Here is a 19,251-nt window from a genome sequence, read left to right on the forward strand (position 1 = left end):
GGAAAGATCTGTCAGCTTTGAGAAATGCTGCTATGGGAGCATCATCTTCATAATTTGGTGAGGATGTGGGGCTCAATATAATTGATTGATTGACTAGTTTATAGGCATCTAGAGCTGAGTGAAATCTTACAGGACCAAGGTAGCACAGATCAGTAACAGCTGAGTTTTGGGGATAAGATCAATTAACTCCTGACTCCTAGTGTAGTGATTATTTAAGCACAATATGCTTCATCTCTGTTGATTCATTTCACAGTTTGAATATAGGTCATGTATTTATCTATATATTCCTAAATACATGAAGGTATAAATAGTCTCTATAAATAAAATACAAGAAAAATGAACACAATACAGTTTTCAGAACAGATGCATTAACACCAACTTCACAAGACATACTGTATTATATCACAATTTAAAACAGTCAAGAAGCATATCTTATCATTTAAAAAACTCAAATGCCATCAAACATTCTTAGACAGTTTGTTTAACTTTAAAAGTTATATTTAAATAATAAATGTATATCATTAGATCATTTTGTAGTAACTTGCTGAGGGATTCTGCTATTCCACGGCATTTTCAGTGTCTGCCTTTCTCTTAGATCATTCCCCTTCTGAAATCATGAAACAGTTCTTTCCTACCCAACAAAAATCTTTGCTTGACCTTGGACCCATCCAAATTTCCTCCCACCCTCCCTCCTTTCCTGTTTCCCTCCCCTCTCTCCCTCCCCTCTTTCTTCCTTACTTTTCTTCCTTTTTTTTTTTCCTAGTCCTTGTAATCTGGTCTATGAGAGCAGACTTGTATCTTCACTCCTTTATTAAAAATGCTTTGATTTCAATATCTGATATAAATGAAAAAACCCTTAAAACAAAATATATTGTATTCCTTTCTGTTCTTTCTGTTGCACTGAATACTGTAGGTCACTCACTTCTTAAAACTCTTTTTTTTTCTTTGATTCTTCTGAATGTGCACTAACTCTGTCTCATCTACTTTTCAGCTGAAAAGTCCTTCTTGCCTTAATGTTCTAGATCCTTCTTGCCTTAGTGTTTCTTTCACAAGGGCCTTTGGTCTAATGTTAACTCCCTCCCACAACTGTTTTCTATACCCTGTTCTGAACAGATACACTCATTCCACAGTTTTGCCTTCTTTCCTGTCTCCTGCAATGACCAATATTAAATACATTATACTTTTTAAATTTTGTATTTTTGTATCTTTCTGAGTTAGCAAAGTAGGCAGTCATAGGCAAATAGCTTGATGATAAGAGTATTTGTTGGTTTCTTTGTCAATTATCTAAATGTTGTTGCCTTCAAAGTCTGGACATGACCCCAAATAATGAAGGAAACAATACACATTCACAAATAACTATAATGCAAGGAGGAAGCAGCTGACATACCAGACACAGAAAGACAGAAAAGAAAGGTAGACTTTCATCAGATGCAGTGTTTACTGAACTCCAGACATTTGTGCAACATACTTGTAGCTTTACCACATTTTCCTAGCAATGTGTACAAATGTAATAATATATGAAATATTTATTATATTCACATTCCTTTTCCAATATCCCTTCATTTTCTACAAACATCTTTCCAAGATAGATATTAGAGAGAAAGGAGAGTTTTGAACCTATTGAGGCTGAAGGACCAAAGGGACAGCTAGGTGAAGACAGCTGACAGGCATAGATATGCATTTGAGAGATACATAAGTATAAATGACACTGAAGCTATGAGACAGGAGGTTATTAGTAACTTTCAGGGGAGGGGTTTCAGTGAACTCTGGAGAACATCACCCAAGAAGGTTGATTAGTGACTGATGAAAAAGAGGAGACAGCAACTATAGAAACTTAGTAAGTTTAGTAGTGAAATGAAACAGAAATGTTATAGTAATTCCAAGAGGTAGCTCTTGGTAATATTAGGACCAGGATTAGAAAATAAAAATAACGCAGGCATGCCTTAGAGGTATTTGGGGTTGCATTCTAAACAACTGCAATAAAGCCAACATCACAATAAAGCAAGTCACATGAATTTTTTTATTTCCCAGTGCATATAAAAGTTATGTTTACACTATGCTAAATTCTATAAAGTGTGCAATAGCATTATGTCTAAAAAAAAAACCCAATGTATATACCTTAATTTTAAAATACTTTATTGCTAGAAAAATGCTTATAATCATCTGAGCCTTCAGCAAGTCATAATCTTTTTGCTGATGGAGGGCCTTGCCTCCCTGTTGATGGCTGCTGACTGATCAGGGTGGTGGGTGCTGAAGGTGGTTGGGCAATTTCTTACAATAAGATAATGAATTGCATTTGTCTTATTTTAAGGCAATATAATTGCTGCATCAACTGACTCTTCCTTTCATGAAAGATTTCTCTGTAGCATGTGATGCTGTTGGTTAGCATTTTACTCACAGTAGAACTTTCAAAATTGGAGTAAATCCTACCGCTGCTTTATCAACTAAGTTTATGTAATACTCTAAAACCTTTGTTGTCATTTCAACAATATCACTGCATCTTTACCAGAAGTAAATTCCATTTTAAGGAATCACTTTCATTATTCATCCATAGAAAGCAACTTCTCATCCATTCAAGTTTCATCATGACATTGCAGCAATTCAGTCACATCTTCAGGCTCCACTTCTAATTCTAGTTCTCTTGCTATTTCTACCACATCTGCAGTTACTTCCTCCACTGAAGGCTTAAGCCCCTCAAGGTTATCCATGAAGACTGGAATCAATCTATTCCAAACTCCTATTAATACTGATATTTGATCTCCTCCTACGAATCGTGAATGTTCTTAAGGGCATCTAGAATGGTGAATTCTTTCCAGAAGGTTTTCAATTGACTTTGTCCGGATCCATTAGAGGAATCACTATGTATGGCAGCTATTGCCTTGTGAAATATAGTTCTTAAATAATAAGACTTGGAAGTGGAAATTGCTGCTTGATCCTTTCAGTTTGTAAAAAAAAAAAAAAAAAAAGCACAGTATCTACGAAGCACAATACAGTGAAGTGCAACAAGACAGGGTATGCCTGTATATTAGCGATTAGCGATACAAGTGAAGGAATAACAGCTGTCATGAGTGGCTAAGTCAGCTTGAAAGAAAGGCATTCTGGAGTCAGTTTTTCTCGTTACGTGCCCCAGACTTCCTGCCTTATCATCAGTCGGATTACACGTTAAAATTGCAGGTCCAGCTCTCAAGCCCAAGCCTTCTGAATCCGAGTCTTGGGAGTTGGGACCCAGGAATCAGTATTTAATATATGCTTTAAGGTATTTTAGCTAGGCAATAAAATTAGAGGTTCTACAATAAGAAAGTTTATACAACTAGCAAGAGATATTTATTTTGTTATTACTGTATCTTATTTAAGCATACCTTATATATCTTAAAATAAATAGCGAATATCTTAAACTGAAAAAGAATTTGTTTTATCATACTGCTTTCTAGAATTAACACATTATTCTGGTTATGTCGTTCATACAGGTCAAGGCTTCATTTCTCATTGGGATGTGGTTTTGTTTGCTTGCTATAGCATGGATAATAAGCATCGAGTATACAGCTTTGCAATATTTACCCTTGTCTCCTCACCTCTTGTCAAACAGTTGAAAGTAGAATGACCTCAACTTAAATAAGCTGAAACACAATAATGAGCTAATATTTTTTAAGGCCTCTAAATTTCTAGGTTGAAACTAACTCTGTCCTGGAGTTTCAACCCATCTCATTTACCCTAATTTTTCTTTGTTTTTCAAATGTCTGGGAGAAAGGCCTCGATTTTTTGTAATCACAGAGACAGCTCTAACTTTGCCAGATAAAAGTATTAATAATAAAAGGAGATTTACATGAAGAGTTTTGTTAAGTGGAACCTTAGTTAAATACATCTCTTCAAAAGAAAAGTATGGTGAAACCCCTAGTGACACTATACCAATTCAAATTTTGTACTTTGTAAAGCTAACACATTCTTGAAAAATAAAGCAAGCTCCTAAACAGTTCACTACAAAGCATCTAGTTGATTGTGACAAGAGGATATTGAGCAAAGGATTTATGCTAATTGACCTACATTCCAATTTATGACCAACTCCATTCTAAATAAAATGAACAGTACCTTACAATAGCCTTAGAAACTTCAGACTCAAGGGAAAATAAGGAAGATTAGCTGATTTTATTTGAAACTATTTTGAGTGGAGCTTATCCCAGTATTCTACCAACACATTTCCACCCAGGCATGAATTTCCACACTCAAATGTTTTGCTGTGAAATTTTAGTGTGACTGTTTAGATTTCTTCATGTTTCTAATTAAAAATTTAGTCTTTAATCATGTTTTTCTCAGGACTTGTGCTGAGTTTTCAGTTGTAAACCCAATGTGAAGCACACTTAACAAGACAGCTCTTTTAGGAATTAGATCAATTAGTCGGCTACCCTCAATTTCTCCTTTCCTCGTATGAGCTGGCTGCTCCTCACATCAAGGAAAAGCGATGTCCTGGGATTTCTGATGCTAGATCATAAGAATCTTTGCAGCTTCTGCTTGGGTTTTTTGGAACATTCATTCTTGGGATGCTGCCTCTTGAAACCTAGCCACCATTTTGTGGAAAACCCAAGCCACTTCAGGACAGCCCGAGATAAACTCGTAGTCAACAGCTGGCATCAACTGCCAGCTATATATGTGTGAGCTCTCTTGGACGACCAGTCCAATCCTGTCTTCAGATGGCTGAATCCCCTGCTGTCATCAGGCTTCCAAGGCAGAGACTTCAAATGAGGATTGCTCAGCAGACAGTCAGCCCTCAGAACCGTGAATGAAAATAATAAATTGTTGTTTTAATCCACTAGTTTGGGAGATCATTTTATGCAGCAATAAATGCTTAGAACATGACTTTTATCTTCTTCCGCTGAGGTTGGGACTCTTATCAGACTTTGTGATTTTCTAAGGAAAATAACACACTAGAAGCCAAATGATCAAAAGTATTATCCAGTACTCTAGCATCATAAAAGTGTTCTTGATTTGCTTAATGGAAATAGCTTAATCTTATCTTCTCTACATGTTTTTTTTTTCTCTAATAGTTACTGGATCAAGAGCTGAGCTACATAAATTTATAGAACCTTGCCCAATCTTCTCATCAAACAAATGAGGAAACAGGATCCCAGAGATTTATAGGACCCATTCAAAGACATAAGGGATTATCATCTGCTTCTCCTATTTCAAACCTTGGCTCTTGTACCTTGTTCATAACTGTCTCGAGGGTGTCATAGTTTTCCTGAAAAAAAAGGTATGAGCTCAAGACAATACTGTGTGTCATTATTTTTTGTCTAAATTTGCAAACAATTTTACAGATACTTAACCAACTCCATTGTTACTCAAATTGAGTAAGAGCAAAATATTTCCATTGGATATTTTTCTCTTGTCAAAATGTGTATACTCTTAAATCTAATGTGGAATGTTTAAGTTGTCACATTTCACTGTTCTTATGTTGGGGCATTTAGTACGTATCATGTAGTTGGCGTCCTTCTTCAATCAAACAGGATTTATCCTTTCCCTCCCTGTCCCTCATCCAGTACTCCTTATACTCACACTTTCAAATAGATAATTCATTTCATGGGTTTTCCTCTCACTAAAGGTTGGTAACCCTTTCATCTTTGTTTTCCTTTTTGTTCCTGTGTTCTGATTAAATTCTCATTATGTGTTCCTAACATACTAAATATTTGTGTTTAGATGTCTTGCTATTACCTCTTTTTTTTTTCCTTTTTGTTTGAGACTGAGTCTCTCTGTTGTCCAGGCTGGAGTGTAGTGGCATGATCTCGGCTCACTGCAACCTCTGCCTCATGGGTTCAAGCGATTCTCGTGCTTCAGCTTCCCGAGTAGCTGGGATTACAGGCGTGTGCCACCACACCCGGCTACTGTTTGTAATTTTAGTAGAGACGGTCTCACTATGTTGCTCAGGTTGGTCTCAAACACCTGGCTTCAACTGATCCACCCAGCTCGTCCTGCCTCTCAAAGTGCTGAGATTACAGGCGTGAGCCACCGCACCCGGCCTTGCTATCACTTCTTAATAACATTTCAAAAATGAAATTAATTTCTTGTCCAAAACATGCAGAAAGTAAACCATTGGGTTTATCCTTTAAATATTCTATCAAGGAACCCACTGCTTCCCCAGTCTTCAAGATTTCAAATTTCTAGACAAAATCTTCTATTCATTCTCTTATTGCTCCATTTCCTAATTTTATAGATTTTTCACTTGACGTATCTCTCATCAATCTTTTGCTCTCCGGTTCCACTGGCTTAGACATGTATCATATTCTATTATTACCATATCATATATATCATATAATATTATTCCCAAACTGGTTTAGGCATATATCATATTATCCCAGGATTACTGTGACAACTGGATCTGTCTTCTCCAACTAATTCTGTTTTAAACAACATTTTCACTAATCTCATTATGTCTTCCCTGCTCAAAAACCTTCCATGACACCCTACCTCCTATCATGTAAATTCTAAATTCCTCTCATTGCTTTTAAAAGCTCTCCAAAATCAAATCCCATCCTGTCAATCCAGCTCCATGTCTTACTGTTCCCCAAACACACCTCCTTACTGCCATGAGAAGGAGCTCCTTATTCTATCTAGAACCACTTCCCTTCCAAATGTTTCACATTCCTCCAAGACAGGTTCAGTACCACTCCCATTAAACTTTTCATAACATCTGTCAAACTAAATCATATTCAACATCATTTTTAAACAAAACAGTAATCAATGGTCTCATAGTGATATACATGTAGTCTCATAGTGATATACATGTAGTCAAGTAGAACAGTAAGTGTTGTGTTCAGGAGAAAATTTAAAAATATTCCTGACCTATCTTTCCAATGGGGCCTGAAATTCCACAATTAGAGATTTGCAGGTTAAAGTTCATCTTAAAGTTAAAATGTAAATACTCTTAGCAATGTGTTAGCCCTGCAGTTTTTTTAGTATCAACTATTTTGTTGCATCCTTTCTGCAGAGTGAAATTTTGCAGTGGAGGGATAGCCCTGCTGCATACCTAGAGAAGCCGAGGACATCAATGAGGAAATCAAACAATAAAAGGAAGAGATGCCAAAATTGCAATTTGCCTACTTTGCAAATAACTTTTTTTTTTACAATCAGCCTTGTGCATTATGGATATGAAGGACTATAAATTATTCAGAATGTTTGATTAACCAATTACTCTCATTCTTCCACAGTGCTAGAGTTCAGATTTCTTCTTCTAAGACAAATGAGAATTGATTGCTACATTCATCCCCAGAATACTATCTTCCTTTCTTTAAGTGATAAATTTTGGTTTTCATGATACCAGGAAAAAAAACAAAAACAAAACAAAACAAAAAAACTGAATTCCATTTGTTGGCACAATCCAGCATTCTCCTACGCTGTTTTTCCCTCTTATCCTAGCCATTTGGACTCTAATGCTAAACTCCCTACCATCCCTACTACCACTAAATAGAAGAGGTTCTGAGTAGTGAAGTTTTATTTTTCATAAGTAAATTAAAAGAAAGAGGAGAGATATGGCCTTAAGTGGCCAAATGTTTTCTATTTCCCCTATGCAATTCCTTCCTGCTTTCCCCACTTTGCCCCTCTTATTGGCTCTTCCTAGTCTCTGGACTGCATACTTGAATCTCTGTCCTGAGTTCTGGCTTCATGCTGTCACTCTCCCCTGCTACAGGCCTGCTCTTTTCTCTATTTCGCTCACCTCTGGCTTCCTCACTTGCTTCCTCTACTTCCATCTAAAGAGAGTTCAGGAATATTTTTAATCTGTCCTACTAGGCCCCTGACTACATAAGTTTTTGGTGACCTCAATTACAACAGGAAAAATGTAATCCACTTCTGGCAGTAGAAGGAACAAACAAATTTTAGGTATCTGTCAGATTACAGACAGGAAAGAGAACTTCTAAGAGTTACAGACCAAGCTTTGGATCCTGACAACTCAGCTGTTAACTCCACACCATCCCCCACAACAAAATCTTCCTATAATTAGGGATGATTGATAATTATCCATGGGCACTGAAGCAAAATCCAGGACAAATTGTTTTCACTATAGTAAGGAAATGGAAATTAAAAATAATTAAGTTTGAAATTATGAATACCTTACCTTTGATATCCAGTCCTCTCGAGCTTGAGGTTACAAGGGTAAATAATGTAATTCTTTCTAGACATTTTATTATGTTGGATCGAAATGGCATTTTAATGCTTTTAATACAGCTAATGAATAGACTACATCAAGTCAATTATTTTGACTTTCCATTTCTGACAGCTTTTCTCCTGTGTGAGCATAGAAACAAGAGTTTATAGGCTCAAGTGGTCAAGTAGAACAGCAAGTGTTGTGTTTAGGAGAAAAATTTAAAATATTCCGGACCTGTCTTTCCAATGGAACACAACACTTAACAACCAAATTAAAAAAAAGAGCCTGAAATACTCTCTGCCACACTTGGGAAAATGTTTTATCTTTCTTTTTTAACCTGAAAATACTCCTTCCTTTTCAGAAAACATTTAAAGACAGTCCTTCCTAAGACCATTTCCAACACTGTTTATACAAAGGCCCTAAAAATGGGTCCTTCTAAGACACTTCCAAGGGTCAAGCAAGAAGAGACTATGAAAGTCTTGATCACAGCTAACATTCATAGGCAAAAATGTCCTCAGCTTTCTCTTTTTTCCTTTCTTCCAAGTTGGCTACTGTCTATAAACTCCAGTGATTAGTAGTCAAACCATCCCCTAACCCTTGAGCCTGTGGGAATACAGGAATTTCAACCCGAGCACGTCAGTCCTCAAGGCCTCCTTTACTCTTGGAGAAATCCCTCACAACAAAGGACAAGGGAGAAGCAAGGGGGAGGGGCGCCCAGTGGACTTGGCTGGAAGAAGTGAGCGGGCTGGGGTTGGAAGAGTAACTCGGGCTGCGGGCTGAACGCAGTCGGCAACCGCGGGAGAGCAGCATCTCCCCCGCGCCTGTGGATACGCCAGTCCAGGGATGGCGAGTGCTTTCTCCTCCCCAGCTTGTCCCTCGCTCTCCGAGGTGACTCGTGGGACCCTGCGTCCTAGTGCTGGGTTTGAATCGGCTATTTCACACCCAGTTCTTCCTCCCCTCCGCCACACACAGTCACATTCCTGGAGCTATTCCAAGCTGCCTCCGCTAAGCACCGAATAAGCGGACCCTGCCTGGAAACTTGAGCGAAGCTGAACTGCGCCGAACTCCACCGTCCAGTGACCCGAGCCAGTGTGGACGCCCTTTTAACCACGCTGTTTACCCAGGTGGAATTTAGGAAGAATCAGCCTTCAGCCTCAACCTCAAACCTTTTGTGCAAATGGGCACTTCGTTTGGAAAGGGACTAGAAATTGTCCCCAGTCTGGCCCTGCCCCAGCACCTTCCTCTGCTCAAACCTGTACAAAGTGGAAGTTTTAGGAAGTTTCCATTTCTCGTGCCCCGTTTCAACTTGCTCCCCAAAGAGAACATGAAAACGTGGAACTCGGGAGGACAGAGATCTCCCTGTAATCCCCTCGCTATTCGGATCCTGGGTCTCTTAGTCTTTCTTTATTTCCCAAATACCGCCCCCAGCACGGTAGACCGGACCCCCAGGCTTGGGTCCTGGGGCCGGCGCAGAGGATCAGCGCCCAAGCGCAGCCCCCCACCCTCCCGACCCACTGTAAACAGTCGGGCACCCTCCCTCGCCTCCAGGTGCCACCCCATCGCCATCGCCTCTCTCCCAGAAAAAAAAGTCCGGAGACAAGAGGGCGGGGGGCGGGGGACGCCGGGCGCGGGGGGAACAGAGCTGGGAAGGACGCAGTCTGAGGCCGAGGAACATTCATTTTCTTTCTATAATGCCCATTCCCGAGGCCGAGCCTTTGGGCGAGGTGTACGCGCCCGCCCGCGCACTCACCCATGGCCCGAGGTCCTGCTTCTCTGCAGTCCCCAGAGGAGAGCGAGTGACCAGACGCTGCGCGGGGCCAAGTTCTCCAAGCCGCGCTGAGGCTCCTCGCGCCCTGGCAAGTGACAGCCTCGCCCCTCCCAGCGGAGACAACTCGCAGGGCGCCTGGCGACTCTGCGGGCGCACAGACCCCTCCCTCTTTCCACCTGCCTCCTCTGCGAGAAGCCCGTTTTCCTCCCCTTCACTGTGGGTCTCCTCCCCAGAGGCCCCCACCCTGCCCCCTTTCACTTTCATTAGAGACACGTGCAAAGTCTCTCTCCTAAACACATTGAATGCACATTACAGACACACACGTTGTCTCAGCACCCCACAACCGACTCGGTAGCCAAGATAATGATCTCTAAGTGGAGTCTGGAAATAGATTATTCCAAAAGACAGGTTTCGTATGATAATTTTATGTTCCCTTGTCTTCTGTGTACCATTTTGTTTCTTAATGATAATAACATTAATAAAGACAAGAGGAAGAGAAAATTCTCCCTTTAATTTATCCTTTGTCATCTCCTCTTTCTTCTACATAAAATATGTTTCTGTAATTGGACAAGGTTATAAAGTTCTAAAAACCATACACTCAAACACACATGCACACACCCTGACACACACACACACACATCATAATATGCAGAAATCACCTGGAAAATAAACAATTCAATCCAAGAGGCAGTTGATGAGGCTGAAAGAGCACAGGGCTTGACAGTTGAGAGGATGAGTTGTAATCCTGGCTCATTTCCTAATTTGTAAAATGAAGGATCTGGAAAAAGTGATCTCTAAGGTCTCCTCAAGCTAAAAAAAAAAAAAATTATATAACTCTATGGGTTATTGACCTAGTTCTTTCAAGAGTCATACTGGAGAAGTTATTTCAGTAAGTCAGTCCCCAAGGTGTACACAGCTTTTTCATGCAAAGCACACCCAAAAGTATACATATCTATGCTGTGAGCAAGTGGAAGAATAAAATAAAATGGATATGATTACTTACCTTGAGGAACATTGCTATCTAATGGGGAAAAGGTGATATGAAAAATAAATAACAATATTTTTAGCAGAATGCATGGATAAATGCAGAGCATATCATTCAAATGCCACATAAACATCTGCACAGCTCTTTCTCACGTAATGGAAGAGGTATACTCCTGGCAGGGGTGTTGTAAATGCACTTCAGTTACATGGGAATACAGTTATTCTTATGGGAGGGGAAAGGAAGTAGTCAATAAAAATTAAAAGTGTTCAACATATCATTCAGAAATGCATCACCCTTCTAGAAATTGACTAACATGAACTGTGACTGTAGCAAAGCATAACACTATCACATTTGTTCAATAAATATAAGTTGCTGGCTCACACTTGTACTTCTGTCACTTCCAGAGCCTGAGGCAGGTATATCGCTGAAGCTCAGGAGTTTGAGATCAGCCTGGGCAACATAGTGAGACCTCGTCTCTCCAAAAAAATAAACCAAAAATTAGCTGGGTGTGGTGGCACACGCCTGTAGTCCCAGCTACTTGGGAGGCTGAGGTGGAAGGATCACTTTATCCTGGGAGGTTAAGGCTGCAGTGAGCCAAGACTGCACCACTGCACTTCAGCCTGGACAACAGAGTGAGACCCTGTCTCAAAAAAAAAAAAAAGATAAGTGATAGATTTTGGAGATTGATTCATAAGCTCAGTTTTAGGATCACCACAAGCAACTTACAATCTATCTCCTGAAGACTTATTCAAAATAATATTTGAATTCTAAAAATTAGAACTATTTTTTGTTTTTTTCCCATCGGATTCTATGATAATCCTGAAATACAAAATAATAATTATAACATAAACTGAGTACAGTGTGCTAAGTGTCAGGCATTGTACTAAGGGCTTCATATTAGCTAATATAATTCTCACTAAAAAAGGAAAATACTGTTATCCCCACTTTACAGATGAGGGAATTAATCCACAAAGAGATTAAACACTTGCCCAAATTCTCATAATAAATGGGAATGCAAAATTCATACCCGGGACAAAATACTCCAGAGTTCATGATCTTAGTCAGTTAACCACATTGTTTCTCAGTATCCAACTGGTTTGCCACATGCTTGAGAAAGATGGTGATATCTTCCAACAATAAATATAATTCATAAGTTTTTTTTTTTTTTTTTTTTGAGACAGAGTCTGGCTCAGTCACCCAGGCTAGAGTGCAATGGTGCCATCTCGGCTCACTGCAAGCTCCACCTCCCGGGTTCATGCCATTCTCCTGCCTCAGCCTCCCGAGTAGCTGGGACTACAGGTGCCCGCCACCACGCCCGGCTAATTTTTTTTTTTTTTTTTTTTTTGTATTTTTAGTAGAGATGGGGTTTCACTGTGTTAGCCAGGATGGTCTCGATCTCCTGACCTCGTCACCCACCCACCTCGGCCTCCCAAAGTGCTGGGATTACAGGCGTGAGCCACCATGCCTGGCCTAATTCATAAATATTTTTAACATTCCCAGTAAAATATATGAAATTTAGAATACACTAAAGATACAAATCATCATATACTGGCTTTTAATAATCAGAATCATGATGTTTTCTTTCCTTTGCCTTATTATAAGTGAATAGATCAAAATGTTGATGTTTAATTCATTTATCTTACAGTGATGATGTAAATGGTGTCAGTATCCTAGATCTCAGGTATAGAGAGGCCATTGTCTCCCCTGAAATCTAACAAGTTACATAATTTTATATGGGATTCAATAAACATATAAATTAATTCATTATCTTACTTAGTACATTATTTTTTTACTCTAATTATCCGGTATTTCTGCTTTCTCATTCCTGTCACCTAATTGTCCATCAAGTCTTAAGGTTCTGTTTCCAAAATATTCTTCCCATTCATCCCTCATCTTCAGTTTCATTGCCTAGACCACCTTTTAGCAAGTCCTGTGGAAATATAACTAACACTTCTTTTTAAAAACGGAGATACTTACCAACCATGGGACTCAAAATTAAGGCTTTAGCTAAACTTGTAAAATTCTGAGATGAATATAAATTTTTCTTTTCTTTTCTTTTCTTTTTTTTTTTTTTGAGATGGAGTCTCGCTTTTGTTGCCCTGGCTGGAGTGCAATGGCATGATCTTGGCTGACTGCAACCTCTGCCTCCCAGGTTCAAGCGATTCTCCTGCCTCAGCCTCCTGAGTAGCTGGGATTACAGGCATTTTTTAGTAGAGACGGGGTTTCACCATGTTAGCAAGGCTGGTCTCAAACTCCTGACCTCTGGTGATCCACCCACCTCTGCCTCCCAAAGTGCTGGCATAAGCCACCGTGCCTGGCTAGAAATTTTTCATGACATAACCTTGTTGGGGCCAAGGGAAGACTTCCCCTTTACTCTCTGAAAGTTCACTGAAAATCAACTGAGCAAAGATGGATAAATAGGGGAAATGGCATACAAATTTATTAATGAGCACAGAGAACCATAGAGTGATTACCTCAACCCCCAGTGGGGTAGCGAATCTTACATATTCCATCTTGAGGTTACAGAAAGAATTGGGGCTTTTATCATGGCAAAATAGGATACGGTGGCAAGACAGCTTATGGGAGGGGGAGAAGAGGAGCCCGGGCTTGCAAAGCTGGTCTTTCTATGCAGATGAAACCTTGCAGGGCTCAGCCCACACCAAGAACACAAGATGAATGTTTCTTTCAGACTTTTAAAGGTGTCAGACTCTCAGTTAATCTTTCCTACATCCAGACAAAGGAAGGTCTCAGAGAGGGCCTGGCTGCATCAATGCAGGTTTTCTCTACTGATGCGAATCTCCCCCCACAAAAGGCAGCTTTTCAGCTATTCTTGAATTTCCAGCTTTTCTGAATAGTTTTCTTGAAATATGTCAAGATAATATATTTGGAGAGGAAATATTTTAGTTTCCTTCTGTTCCCCTTTGGAAGTTTTTCTTTAAGAAAGTTTCACTTATTAAAGGCAAGGTTGATAACTTTGGAAAGATGTGAGTTAAAGGTTGCTATTTAGGAGGCAGGCAAAGGAGGAGAAAAACAAGTTAGGATAAGCAGAAAAGAACAAATTTAAATATGTTATCTCATATCTTCTCGAATCAGCCTCTTAGTCCTGAGAAAAGTTCAGTTGAGTTAAACAGCAGGGTCCCATTCCAGGAGGCGGCATGGCAGATGGGCTTGACCTCCATATACGGTGCAGACAAACAGATCTTTAGTAAGAGGCATTTCTGTAGAAACATAAAAAAAACAAAGATTAATGTCTGGAGTAGTCTATAAAAGAATTTTTCTAGCATCTCTGAAGCATATTTAGATGGCAATCTGACAGATTTTTCTGGATTGTAGTTCGAATCAGGTATTCAAATGAACGTTCGGCAGAGTCCAGACATCAATAGGCATGAAGACTGTTTGTATGTAAGTTTCTCTAGTGATTTCCCTGAAAGTTTATATCATGTTATCTAGTTTTAGTTTGCAGAGCTTTAAAAAAAAAAACATGTTTTTAATTTCTAGTGATTTCAAGTTAGAAAAATGAGAGAAAAATTTGAAAACCTTAAAGACTTGTAGCCAGAAAATAATTCAGAATGCAGTCCAAATTGTAGGCAAATAATAAAAACTTAAAAACAGTGGACAAGGCTAAAATCCAATAACAGGCATACTATAGTTTTCTTCTGAAACATCTGTTTCTCTCTCTAGTCCCCTAGGTCTACCAAAGATAAGACATAGTAAGACCAATTTATTTGCAAAATAAGTTTTACTCCTATTGTAATTGGCCTAATTATTTGCACAAAATGCAGTAAGAACAGTGATTGGCTATATGACCTTTTTTAAAGTTGGCTTTGCTGGAACTTTTACATAAGGAATCTCACATTCGATTTTTAAAAACCTCCCAAGGCTGGGAAGCCAAACCATGGATTTGCTATGAGACTGTACCCAATACCTGTATGAACTGGGTACATTCCTCTTTTCTCAAGGATTCCAAAATATCTTGAGGTTCCTGAAGCTGCCAAATAGTGACATTCTACTTGCTGCAAAGTCAGGAACCTTGTAAGAGAACCATATAGACAAGCTTCCAGGCCAGTATTTACAAGGGGTTTTTTTTTTTTTTTTTAATCAGCTCTAGAAAGTCAACCTCAATTCCTCAAAGTAGTAATATCTGAAAATATGTCATTCCATCCACAGCCTTGGTAAAATAGTGTCTACAATTGTGTATTATTTTGGAAGAAAACAGATTCTTATTTAATTTATGCAAATTACTATGTTGCCATAAAATAAGACTACTCACAAATAGTTTCTAAATTCTAGTGACACCAGGTAGAGAAAATGGTAAATGTTTCCACTTTGCTCACAAAAGTGTACTTTACCAATTACTGTAAGCTATAAATAGTTCAAAAGAAAAAAAGAGTTTTCTTGACTCTAGAAAACAAAACAAAAACCATCAGCTGTATTTCAAATTTTAAAAATCATAGAAAAATCATTCAGTTCTCTATCAGTTAAGTCTTACATGACTAACGTTTGTTCTGCTTGATGTTGGGTTAGCAATCTTCATGAACTCATTAGTTTTTTCATTAGACTTCTGGAAGTTTTTACCTAGTCTAATGGTACGACCTCCAAAGTTCTCAGAAACCTGTATTTCTGAGAATATTTGGCAATGTCCTTTCCATGAATTTCTTTGAAAAATAAGTACATTTTGGACTGTAACCAATTAAAAATAAGCACATTTTGTACTGTAGCCAGTTGTAAACTACTTTTTGAGAAGACTCAAAGTAAAACAATCATTGTCTGAGGATGACAAAAGATACAGAATAGCCATGGTTAAAGAAGCAATTGACAAGGAAATTTGGTTATTTTTGTGGCATACTGCAATTTAACATAATAATTATAATCATAACTGATATCATGTACCAAGATATATCAGAATTTTAGGAATTTCATACAATTTTGGAAGACGTTAATAACACATTTATACAATTATAACTCAAAGAAGAGTTAAGCACAATTTCTTATTTGACAATATTTCTGTATGATTTTTACACATCACATAAGCCTCATATGTCTCTCTTGGACTTCCAGGGGTTCTTTATGGAATATCCAAAAGTCAGTTTGAGGTCAAAAAGACTTAATTTTAGAATTTAAAATTTGGTATTGGAAGTTTGTCAAATATCAAAGGTTTAAAACACTTTATATTAAAAAAAGAAAGTGTTAAAATATTTGATCAAAATAGGATCACAGGTCACTGTAAATAAGTTATTCATTTAGCCAAATTCATAATTAAAAGATTTCAAAAGCAAAACACTTCACTCTTTGATAGAGAGGAGGCTCAGTTTTCCAATCAAAGTACCTAATAAAGACAGCATGAGTCAAACTCTCCTTGCTACTTCTTATTTTTTGCAGTTTATTCAAAAGGTGAACAAAAATCTTCCATTATACTATCTCTTGCCAATACTACATGAAAATCATATTCAAAAGAGAAAACTAAAATATATCTTTGCATCAGCGTTGTTAATGTTAGAGCTAATTTAATAAAATACTATAAATAGTTCCATTTAATCTCAATCAGTTTTGACCACATAAGATTTGTATAAAACTTTTATAACAAAAATTTTTTCATTCTTTTTCTTTCCCCAACTTTCTATATCCATTTAATTTTATCTATTATTTTTTCCCTTCAATTTTAAAGAACATTTATATGGCCTCTGAACTAGACAAAAATTAATTTACCTTTTCTTTAACAAAACCACATTCTCATACCTTTGTTATAACCTTCCCCACCCAAAACACATTGAACTTTCCTTATACATTTTTCATACAGAAATGTTTCTCATATCTGGTAGTTTTAATTTTATATACTAATTACAATGTTAACTCTTAGTAACCCTAATTTTCAGGGAAAAACCTTAGAAGTTAGCAATTTTAATTGTTATATACCAGACACAGTGCCCAGGACCTTTCAAGACAATTCCTGGTGAATCCAACTTCTTTCAAGGAGGAAAGACCTTTCCAGACAATGTCTAATGAATCCAACTCCTCCCTGCATGGCCATGAGGCACAGCTGGGTCGGGTAGGATGGGGTTCAAGTGCTGTGCCCTAGCCCTCACTGTGACCAAGTGTCTAAACCCTAGAATCTAAAGACTCAAAACCAAAGAAATAAGCTCACAGACAAATTAAGCAAGTATCAAATATATCACAGAAGAAACCATTTTTTGGCCTTAAAAACATCTAGAAGAGACAGTATAAATTTGTCTGTCCAATAGATCCAGGCAAAAATGTGTGAATTATATGTAATACCTACAATTCTGAAGACATTCTAATTGTATTTTACTAACAGTTTTTAAGCCAGTTTTATTTACCAAAGATTTCTCATGTCACATGACCTTGAAAAGCACTGGGATTTAATCTAGGCATGAGTGACTATGGGTCATTGAATGAGCATTTTATGTTCCAGCCAAATATCATTTCTACGTTGCCAATGATTTTTAATTCACTGAGGGAGAATGTTCAATAAGAGGAAAGGAACACTGACGATGGAGAATGGGAACACACAAACATTTAATAACTGTGGACAAAAGGAGTTCATGCAGAGGAGTGCAAAAAATAATCTTAGGCTAGGAAAATAATCCAGAGAAAGTCCTGTAGAGAACGTTTCAACAAGAAAGAAGTGTCAACTAGATAAAACAGAAAGAGTGAAGAAGACGAGGACTGGCAAGTTCCCTTCGGATTGGTGGTTATGAAGTCACTGGTGAAACAGTAGCAAGAGTATTATGGAAAAGTGAAGAGCAGAGAGATAAAGAATAAGGAAACGGGTGGTAGAAAAAGAGTGTGGACAACCTATTTACAGTTCACAGTGAAGGAAGGCAGAGTGGGCAATAAGTGTCAGAGAAAGTTTATTTATGAAAGAAAAAGAACTGTATGTTTCATATGTTAATGCATATATAGGTTTCAATCTTAGACATCTACTTCTTAGAGTAGAATGAAGAGATATTATCTGGAACACAGGAGGAGGAATAAGCCAGAGAGAACAGGCAAAATTGCCTAATCCTCTGAGATAGAAAAAGAAGTAGAGAAAGTGAGTGTAAAGAAAAAAGAAGAAAGATTTTTATTTCAGTATGGAGCTTTGGAGCAGAGGGCTGATAACCTCAGGACCTCGTGGAGGCCTGATAACCTCAGTATTCCGTAGGTACGTACTAGGAAGGAGATGTGCTGAGAGAGAACAAATTGGGGCTGCAGCTCCACTTAAGAAAATTAATGAAGTTTGTTACAGCTGCTGTAGTGAAGGGGAGAGGGAGGTGACCACGGTATAATAAAGAAACATCAAGTAACATTGAAGTCCAAGCAGAGACTGAATCTAAATTTATACAGACACCAATCTATAACTTGGCTATAGGAGAGGATAAAACAGAAAGCTGAATTTAAAGAAAACTGAGAGCATTTGTGAGTGTAATGGTAGAGTGGTAGGAAGAAGAAGGAGGTAAGGCTGATGGCAAAAACTACAAAATGAGTTAATTCATCTTGGGTCTAAATTAGAACAGGAAGAAAGAAGACCCCAGGACAGTAGCTATGGACTGTGAGAGAAGAAGGGGACACAGTACTGAAAAGATAAAGGAAGTTTAAGAGCAGATTTGGCATAAATAAAGCTTGAAAGATGGGGATAGACAAAAGTTGTTGTTCAGCTATTGCTGTATTAGACCTTAATATTTCAGAGGCTGAGAAATTTGGAGTGTAGAGAGATCCAGGGAAAGACTAAAGATTAGATTTGTAAAGTTCAGCAGAAGTGACAGTTCCTGCTATTGAGGCAAGTCTTTGAAGACAGGTGCTGGAAGAATTATTAATAGGGATACTACAGTACACCACAGTGATTATACGGATTGCAAAGAAAGAAAAAAATGTCAAAGTCCAATTTAAATAAGATAACGCATTAGAAAGGCTGAAAATTTTAAACAGTTATAAAAATGTTAGCTGCAACTATGAAAATTGCTGAAGGGAACAAATGAAAACAGTCTATGTATACCATAAATATGAAGCATAAATTTTCATAATTTATATACGAGTAAGGACCAAGAGGAAACCATGGATCCTTGAGCAGGGTAACCAATGATAAAAAAGATGGGGAGATCAGGCTGATTTTCCAGGGAGTGGAGGTTCCATCTACAAGACTCAGATCTTTTTTGTGTTTGCTTTTTGTTTTGGTTTGGATTCGTTTTTGCTCATTTGTTTCAGTTTTACAAAGACTGAAGTGGTTGTTTCACAAAATATATATTGTACAGATAGGACCCTCAGGCCTTATTTTCCCAGCCAGAAACACCAACACAACAGCTTCCAAATGCAGTCTCCTTTACAATTCATTAATTTTTGTTCTATTCCTAGGATGGCCTCACTGGGCTT

At 38.0% G+C, this 19,251-nt stretch overlaps 1 protein-coding gene and 1 long non-coding RNA gene across 3 annotated transcripts in view; both read right to left on the minus strand.

Moving 5' to 3' along the window:
- The window catches only part of GPM6A (glycoprotein M6A), a 369,432-nt gene extending 359,300 nt beyond the window's left edge, over positions 1–10,132 (minus strand). Inside the window, exon 1 of one of the 2 annotated variants that reach the window (XM_009448592.3) lies at positions 9,882–10,132. In XM_009448592.3, coding sequence (XP_009446867.1) covers positions 9,882–9,885 — 4 coding nt within the window. In that variant the 5' untranslated portion in view covers positions 9,886–10,132. Of the gene's footprint in view, positions 1–8,101; positions 8,125–9,881 lie in introns of those variants that run through there. The other variant, XM_009448591.5, reaches the window with a different exon arrangement.
- A 3,170-nt stretch (positions 10,133–13,302) lies between these two features.
- LOC107974487 (uncharacterized) overlaps positions 13,303–19,251 on the minus strand; it is a 50,715-nt gene continuing 44,766 nt past the window's right edge. The window contains exon 2 of the long non-coding RNA XR_001717299.4: positions 13,303–14,102. This is a non-coding gene — a long non-coding RNA (uncharacterized LOC107974487). The remainder of the gene's footprint in view (positions 14,103–19,251) is intronic.

Source organism: Pan troglodytes, chromosome 3, assembly GCF_028858775.2.
Source record: "Pan troglodytes isolate AG18354 chromosome 3, NHGRI_mPanTro3-v2.0_pri, whole genome shotgun sequence".
Classification (NCBI taxonomy): Eukaryota; Metazoa; Chordata; class Mammalia; order Primates; family Hominidae; genus Pan; species Pan troglodytes.